Source organism: Morone saxatilis, unplaced genomic scaffold (assembly GCF_004916995.1).
Source record: "Morone saxatilis isolate NCDOM2014 unplaced genomic scaffold, NCSU_SB_2.0 Contig24, whole genome shotgun sequence".
Classification (NCBI taxonomy): domain Eukaryota; kingdom Metazoa; phylum Chordata; class Actinopteri; family Moronidae; genus Morone; species Morone saxatilis.
In genome coordinates this window covers 23,230,949-23,240,211 of record NW_023339807.1, presented here as the reverse complement: position 1 = coordinate 23,240,211, position 9,263 = coordinate 23,230,949, and the positions used below count along the sequence as shown (strand labels likewise).

The window sequence follows — 9,263 nt, the reverse complement described above, 5'->3', positions numbered from 1 at the left end:
AGAGAGAGAGAGAGAGGCGATGGGAGGAATATAACCTGCTGTTTCATACATGTTATCACCGCGGAGAGGTACGTGTGCGACATCACTGCGGGTTTATTTAGATATCTGCTCATTTGTGTGTTGATGAAAGAATGAGGGGCGATGGGGAGGGAGACGCTGCCTCAGTGCGGTGAGTCAGGCGCTGTTGTGTTTATTCTGGTGCGACGCGGATGTATTGTGTGTGGTGTTCATATGCGGATGCTTAAATCCGGATATAAGTGCGTATTTGTGCCACAATGTATTCCCTCTGTGCGTTTATAGCAGCATCATCATATCCCATCGTGTTAAGAGGAGTCGTGACGCGTGAAATGAGCTGATTATTTATTCATTGCGTCCTCGGTGCTGATGGAGCTGCTGCTGATGTTAACGTTTAAAGCTTCAAAGATCTGCTCTGTAAGTGAAATGTGCTCTGGTTAGTGTTTGAACGCTGCTGGGAGGGATGGTAGGAACACAAATAAGAGCTCAGTCACACCTTACTGTGACTTATAGCTGCAGTGGAGAGGTCCTCACGCCTTTATATGCTCTTTACTTTACTAGGAAGTGTGAGTCACCTCCTGCATAAGGTTCAGTGGTGGAAAGTGTGTTTATACGTGTATTTTCATTTTATGTTACTGTATTATTCTACATTGTGGAGGGAAATCTATATTTATTTGATAGCTGTTTAGATTTTTACATATAACAACTATAAATCAACTAATAAATGATAATACTATAGGTTAAGATACCCAATAATTACAATAATCCCCACCTTGCAATAGACATTTGTGTGTATGCTCTTTAGTTAACATTATGAGGATTCAGTGTATTAATATACAGGTGGTGTTTTGCTTTGGTTGTGCCACAGGTGTTTTTTTCATTTTGTATCCAGGCAGATGTTGTGCTGACAGACTTTTGAATCCTTAATGTTATGAACAATGTGAATATTATACTGTGCTTCTGTTTGGTTTGTATTGTTGAGACGTATAATGAAGACACAGAACACCTCACTGACGTATCGAGGGAAAATATTCTAACCTTTAACGATCAGCTTTTACTAAAAAAGTCCGCATTTTTTAAACCACTAAAAAGTGATCTAGTTAAAATGATAGAGCAAAATGTACACAGTCTTTGTTTTACCATGTTAGCATTGACAGAAACATGGATTTTACAAAGTACATATTCTGTAATGCACATTTTTACACACAGAAATGGTGTGTAGCTGTAATTTACAAAAGATATAAGCTTTCTGCTGACTTTGGTTTGCTAAACATTTGGGAAAAGGCCCCACTACGTCTGTCAAACTATGGAGAAGGACTTTAAGCTGCTCTGCTTTCTCTACAGGTAATCATCAAAAATGGAGGGAGGACATTTGTGAGTATATAGCTCTTGTGTTTACACCCAGTTGCACACCAGTCAATGAGTTCTAACCCAGATCATTACGGGAGAGAGAGAGCAGAAGTCTTAACATCGGTCCAACCCCTGTGTCATTGCAGTGGCTACTCCCGAGACTATCTGGACCGCTTCATCCAAAGCCAAGACTCGTCTGTGGTAAACAAGTTCCAGCAGAAGTACTGGAAAACCAAACAGACGCTCATCAAGGTCACCGGGAAGAAAGAGGACGAGCATGTGGTGGCGTCAGACGCAGATCTGGATGCCAAGCTGGAGGTTAGGAGGAATGTGAAAGTGTCGGGGGGGGCTTGTGGCATGTTAAGTGACTCCGGAAACAGAAAGTCAGGATTGGTTACCATAGGCCTCGATAACATTGCAGAAACATTAGGAAACAATGGAGATACTTTCCCTCAGGTGGACTCTGCAGTGACTAAAATGGCTTTTTGATTCACACTGTGCCAGTATTTGCTCGAGGCTTGAAACTTACATTAAGCCGCCTCTCTAACCTCCATCATCTATGCCTCCATTTCGGCAGTGAAGTGAATTTAATGGCTGAAATCGATACCTCATAAGAGCCGAAACATCCAGCTTTAATTCAGGCATTGTCCTCGATAAGAATGGTGATAAACCACTCGAAACTGGATCTCTACATAACAGATCAGAGCTCGTTTTTTAAAGCTTTGATGTGACGTTTTAATACTTCTATTTTTACCTCATAAAGGCTTTAATGTTTCATTGGTGTAGTTTTTTAAAATCAATAAAAAAAGGTATCATGGACAACTTAAGGCATATTCAGACAGTGTGCTCCACAAGAAGTCTGACTTCACGGAGAATAACTTCCACAATGATCAGGCGTTGTTCGTTTGACTTTAGTTTTACACCGATTGTCTTCTGTTCTGCAGGTCTTCCACTCCGTCCAGAGAACATGCATGGAGCTACTAAAGGTTATCGAGCAGTACCAGAGGAGGATCTGCCGTACGTTCAAATAAACAGCATAAGTATAATATAGTATAAAAACTCTAAATTAACAATGAAAGTATGAACTGTTCACAGCGGATCATATTAGTAATCCATGAAATACTTAGTTTAAGAGCCATTCGTAAATTACTTTGCACTATGAACATATATCCAATCGTCAGTTATTTGCCCCAGCTAAATTCCAGTAGGACACATTGAACATGCCCTGACGACCTCCACAAGGAGACATCCAGGAGGAACTCTGACTCTTTGCAAAGGAGCAACAGTTCCAAGCTCCTTCTGGATGTTTGAGCTCATCACCTTGTTCTTCAGGTCTGTCCAGCAGCTTCTCTCAACACCTGATTGAACCCATCGACAGGTGGTGATCAGTTGACATTTCTGCTGCTCTCTTTACCAGATCAGACAATACAACTACAAAGTTGATCATCGATCTTCAACCTAAAGGTGTTCTGGTACCAGCTGTCCTTATGAACTACCTTGTGCTTCAATGTTGTGGCCGTTACAGATGGTGGATGAGCACAGAGGTTTTCTAACAAAAGACCACTAGAGGTCAAATCAGGCATACAAATCCTCCCAATTACCACCCCTCCATTACAAATGTGAGTGTCCAGCAGTCCACAGGTAACACCCAACCAGGACCCCACCATAGACTCCAAGAAGGCCGGGTACTTTGAACTTTAGTACAGTGGTACAAGCAACAGTCAAAGAGTTTTCTATCTATGCTAAGCAACACATAGAGGCACCCCTGTCATTCTCAGGGAAAACAAAGCATTGCTACAGCAGGAAGTTAATAAGTATGATTCTCATAGCCACCAGCACTTCTAATCCCTGACGGATTCTGGAAAAACAGACTCCAGCTCCTATGCAGGAGTTTGGTTAAAGATGGCCATAATTGTAGCATGAAAATTGGATACTGGCACATCCCTAGCTTGCCAGTATCCAATTTTCACGCTACAATTATGGCCAAGACTATCTCAGTAACAGTTTCCTTGCCGTCAGTCACATAAAATGCATGCTGTCTCTTGCTTTAAGTTCTAAACTGGCACACACACAAACTGATAGAGCTCCAGTTTGTCTAATGTTTGCATAGCAAGCTACTTTATGTCCACAAAAGCAAGAGCTAGGCAGACAAGGAACATGGTTTTGCTTGCTCTGCTGTGGCTGCACTGTCTCTAACTAACTAATGGAAATTGTTGCCGGTGTGTACAAGTCAGTACGTTTCACTGTGGTATATAGTTAAATATCAATCTCCTTGCCTTGGGAGACCCTACCTGGAATTGTTGCCCCCAACAACACAGTTCTGAGGATCACACAAACCGCCCGAAACCATGATGGTGATTGAGATATGTGCATTCCTATATACAATATGCATTTATTTAAAGGGCTATTTGTGATTAAGATATAAAAGAGGAATACTATCTTGAAATATATCTTGAATTACATACTCATTCCAGTTTACTTATTGCAATATTAGGTTTTCTAAGTTTGTACGAGACTGAATCTTATGACTACATTCCCCATCTCTACTGTGCAGTGCTTTCCCAGGAGGAGAACGAGCTGGGTCGTTTCCTGCGCTCCCAAGGCTCACAGGATAAAACCAGGGCTGGAAAGATAATGCAAGCCACAGGGAAAGCACTCTGCTTTTCTTCCCAACAGAGGTAGGTATGACAGATGTATGGCACTTCCTTAGGAAAACATCCAGACAATTCACATTCACACACAAATTACAGCCGCACTAGAAAATAGTTTTATGTAAAAGGTCAGTCCATTTTATCTCCTACTATTAAAAAAAGGAACAGAGAGAAGTATCTTATTTGTCCTAATGTAATCCCAGATTTATTTATGGAAATGTTCACCAACAGGATTTGCATAATAACAATTACAGAGCAGAGATAAAACAGCAGCGATACATTTACTCTATTACAAAATGGATTGAATTTATTTGATTTCTGAATCTGTGTCACAGTCTGCTAACTAGAAATATGAAACAAAACAACAACACATAATGTCTGATAATACCAAGTTAAGTTTACATTAATACAATATTATATTAGAGTTATTGTGTTACCTTTAGAATACTGGAAAATAATTGGTAAACTGGTGGTATACAAATGTGACTATGTCCTGCTAGTGACTTTGTTTCTGCTTCTGCTTGTTTCTCAAAAATAAGACAAAGTACTTATCTACTGTTTAAGTTTGCTGTGCACTATAAGTTGTATGAAGATCTAGGAATGTCTAAAACTAATTTGGTAATGATAATTAATGTCAAATTTGTCACATGAATACTAAATTTGACACTACATCCTACAGACTGGCTCTGAGGAACCCTCTGTGCCGGTTGTACCAGGAGGTTGAAACGTTTCGCTATCGAGCAATCTCAGACACGTGGCTCACGGTGAATCGAATGGAGCAGTCCAGGACCGAGTACCGCGGAGCACTGCTTTGGATGAAGGATGTGTCTCAGGAGTTGGATCCAGATACACATAAACAAATGGAGAAATTCCGCAAGGTTTGTCTGTCACACGGACATTGTTCTGTCAAAGCAGAAAGCACAGGTATAACCAATAACATGTAATCGCTCTATTCCATTTAGTTTGATAAGAATGATAGATCACTTAGAATGAAGGCACGTGATAATCGTAATTATTTTGAACAAGAGGACAAGAGAAAGCCTGCATCTTTCCAGCTATTCCAAAATCCTAAGCCTGTCACCACAGCTGAAGGCTTGACTCGCTTTTGTGTGGAAATAATATAGATTTCAAATTACAGAACAGGGAGATGATGTGCCTATAAGTAAGTGGTTTTTAACAAAATGTAAGAAAATGATTCCAGTAGTGCCATTTTAAAAGTATTAAGTATATTTTCATGAATATCGTAAAAATATTGTGTATTGCAATTATTTTGGTCAAAATAATCTGAAATTTTTGTCATGCTTAATCATCTGTTAAGATGTCCCTTAAGGTAGAAAAATGAATGCATTCAATTAACCATTTAAGGTTATTAGTTGCACCTGTGCTTATACAACAGCAATTACAGGTTACAGGTACTGTATATACTGTATACTCTTGTTTAGCTTGCTATTCCTGGCTGGAGTAATAGAATAAGAGTAATAATGTCAGAAACCTGCTAACACAGTATATGAGAGAAAATGAAAATAACATCACTGCCCCCAACTAGAAGTATTTGCTGTTAATTACTAGATTGACTCATAGATTCAGACCCAATATAAGACCACACAAACACAAACTGCATACAATCAGGGAAAAAAATATCAAAACATGCCACTAGAGGGCAGAATACACCGTTGAATGATGGTCCATTGGTTCTCTCCAAGAACCCAGCATGCTTTAAATGCTTACACTTCAGTTACTTACACTTGCACAAACTTGAACTCCAGTGCTTGTTTTCAATGTTCAAACTTGTGTGATACATAACACTGGCTGCTTACCTTCAGTTGGGACATTTTCTTATCTACTCTATCTCAGGTTCAAGCCCAGGTGCGCACTACCAAAACAAGCTTTGACAAACTGAAGAATGATGTTTGCCAGAAAGTAGACCTGCTGGGAGCCAGTCGCTGCAACCTCCTCTCTCACGTTTTAACCACATACCAGGTACACCACAAATCCCAGTTGTTTGCATTACACTCCATTGATCTTAAATAGGGTGTTTTCAATGGCTCTACCACATGTGGTTACGGCAGGAAGGAAGACAAACATGAAGGGAACAAAGCAATTCAAGAGATGGAGATTTAACTTCAGACCACGCGAAACACTGCAGTCTAGACATGAGAAGCAAATGAACTGAATCATTGCTTTTAACACAAGCAGCTGAATGTGTGACCTTGGATTGTTCTACTGTTTCAGACAACACTTTTGCACTTCTGGGAGAAGACGTCCCACACTATGGCAGCCATTCATGAGAGCTTCAAGGGCTGTCAGCATTATGAGTTCTCCACACTTAAGGTCAGAGAATCATCTTGACCTGCACAGATGAGCTCTAAATTCTGACACTGCTACAGTTAATGATAATAATCAGTGAGTTGGTTATTCTTTCAGACCTTACAAGACCCCATGGACAAGCTGGCTAAGAAGAAGGGGAAGAAGAAAATTAAAGCAGAGGCAGAAGATGGAAAGAAAGCGGCGAACACAGACTACCGGTGAGTTATCTCACCTTGATCTTTATGCAGGTAGATCAAACACACGCATGCCAACAGTGAAAACAGAGAACATCTTTAGAAACACTGGACCGGTCTGGACTGAACATAAAAGCAATATTTCTATACATCTGTTGCCTTATGTATGCGCAAAATGTTATAAACTGATCTCTGTCGTTTTTTAAGACTCATCTCACTAGGAAATGAAAACACCAGCGATAAGACCAGAGAAGGTAAAAGATAATACTATTATAACTGTCAGTTTTTTTTACAGTATTATATATACACTATGGAAATAAAGCAGATTATTGTCTTGATTATTAATCTATAAAATGTCTATAAAATAGTAAAACATTTAAATCTCAGAGCTCAAGACCACGTGTTCAAGTTGCTTGTTTTGATCAACAGTCCAAAATACAAAAGATATTTAATTTACTATAATAGTAGGCAAAGAAAATGAACAAATTTTAACATCTGAGAAGCTGGAACCTGTGAAATTTTGGCATTTTTGCTTAAAAATTGACTTAAACAATTGATTAGTTATTAAATCAGCTGATTTATTTTTCTGCCAATCAACTAATTGATTCAATTGTTACTTTCACACCAATTTACACAAGCAAAACAATGTAGAACATACAATAATTTAATAGTTTAGTTAATAGTTTCTGTGCGAAGTAAATAGTAACAGCACAGGAAGATAAGTAGCTAAATCAAAGTTAAATCATTAGTTACATTAGTGTATTAATGTTACATAATTATGTATAAAGTCCTCACTCTACCTGATCATTCTAGGGAAGGAAGATCCTCTTTCTGCCTATCCAGAGTTAGAGGGAGAGGACAAGGACAGCATGGCCTTACTGAATGAGATTCTGGGCAGTATGTCTGTGGATGAGGGCGACTTCTCTCGAGAGTGGACGGAAGTGTTTGGAGACCCCGAGGAGGGAACGAGCGCATCCTCAGGTAGACCAGCGGAGGCCCAGCAGAAGGAAAACTCCTTTCTACCATCTCAGCTGCTGGACCAGAGTTTGAATAATATGCAGTCTTCCCTCTCAGGTCAGTTTGTGTGTGCATTTGTGTTTGTGTGATCCAGACAAAAAGTGAACCAGAGTTTTTGGTCCAATAAACTCTTTAACTGTCAAAATAAATTCTTTTTTTTCCTATCAAAATGAGTACACTTCAGGTTTCCACCGTTAGGGAGAACTCAAGCTACAACCATCCACAAACTCCTAAATTAGCCACGATTATCCCAATTTAATGAAATATTTGGGGGGGAAAATATGCTTGAAGACTAAATAAGTTACATTGTTTTTCCATGAATGAGTGAATTAACAAAAGCTCAGCTAAAATTACAGGCTTTTCCCCATTGTAGCTAAGTATTTCCACACAGGGAGAAAAGTGGCTTCAAAATGATTTATCAAACCCACGTCTGTCCAAGCAATAGGAGGCTATTATAACATGGCAATTAGATTTCCTTACCCATAGTTGATTGCCAACTACTTTCCATTTCATCCGGGCCTGGGCACTGGCTGCGAGCTCCTCATCTGGTTTTTTTATTCAGTTTTGCCCATTTTCAACATAAGAGGGTTGTAAGTAGCGCCACTAAAGCTATAAAGTAATAAAAAACCGACTCTTGTATTTCCTGGGTGAAATTATGAAGCAGACTCTGCTGTAATATCAGTTAATAACACGTCTGACACTATGAATGGTTAATAAGCTGGTGGTTTGGGACTATAACTCCTGCATGGTTCAGAGTCACAGTAGTTCCTCGATGATCATTGATAAAGAAAGTGTTAGAAACAGGAACAAGTCTGGAGTTTTTTTCCAACTCAAGTGTGTCAACATGTTCATCAGGAGAAGCATATGGTCAATGGGATCCGAGGCTGGCAAGACTGCGATGAGTTTTGAAAAGGGAATCTGAGAGTCCAGCTGGTCAACAACGCACATGGGGGCTGATCAATCTTCACCTTTTTTAAAATGCTGTCAAAACACATTGAACCTGCTTGACTTTTTCCCACATTTAATTGGTGTTAGAGCTCAAAAACGGAAAGTCACAGCTTGTAGTCCCAAGGAGCCGTCAACAGAATTGCACAGAACTTGGTTTAAGTATAGAAAGATTTTAAATAACTGAACGAGCATAAAGCTAATTCAAGCTGTAATCCGTCTGCAAGTGCTGGTAGGAGAGCACGCAGGCAGGGACTGACTTGTAAGTGCAAAATAACTTTTGACAAGCTAAACATCAGGTGTTTATGCTCAACACTAACACCTATAAATCCGCTGTGACTGTGCAGGAAGGAGCATGTTCGGGAGGTTGAGAACTTAAGGGATAGATGTTTGTTTTTTTGCCGTTATGAAGAATCCTGAAGGAAGAAGAGTATAGGAGAGATAAGTGGTCAAAGAAGTCACTCCAGCAAGAAGCAGCACAGACCTCCAAACTGAAAATGACCTTCATTTAACCCCAGAGCCCAAAAAACAGGCAAATCCTCAAAACAACCTGCTTCTCAGAGTCACAAAAACTTGACTGATTCCTGACTATAGAGCCCTTGGCTTGAGATCAAGAATGTGAAAACAAAGCTATAACAAATCTTCAAGGAAGAAAATCCCCAAATCCTCACGAGTCGAGTACATTCAGATGCAGTCACACTTACAGCTTTTAAAACTTAAACAACTGACAACATTTCTAACAGATTTATTTGAGCCTTTTCATCAAAATGTCTACTTACACACT

General features: G+C 39.6%; 1 protein-coding gene across 1 annotated transcript in view; it reads left to right on the top strand.

The window, feature by feature from the left end:
- Positions 1-1,301: 1,301 nt before the first annotated feature.
- Positions 1,302-9,263, top strand: part of ica1 (islet cell autoantigen 1) — a 9,281-nt gene continuing 1,319 nt past the window's right edge. The window contains exons 1-10 of the mRNA XM_035672482.1: positions 1,302-1,389; positions 1,512-1,683; positions 2,310-2,382; positions 3,920-4,043; positions 4,696-4,894; positions 5,871-5,996; positions 6,249-6,347; positions 6,441-6,541; positions 6,725-6,771; positions 7,331-7,591. Coding sequence (XP_035528375.1) covers positions 1,373-1,389; positions 1,512-1,683; positions 2,310-2,382; positions 3,920-4,043; positions 4,696-4,894; positions 5,871-5,996; positions 6,249-6,347; positions 6,441-6,541; positions 6,725-6,771; positions 7,331-7,591 — 1,219 coding nt within the window. The 5' untranslated portion in view covers positions 1,302-1,372. The remainder of the gene's footprint in view (positions 1,390-1,511; positions 1,684-2,309; positions 2,383-3,919; positions 4,044-4,695; positions 4,895-5,870; positions 5,997-6,248; positions 6,348-6,440; positions 6,542-6,724; positions 6,772-7,330; positions 7,592-9,263) is intronic.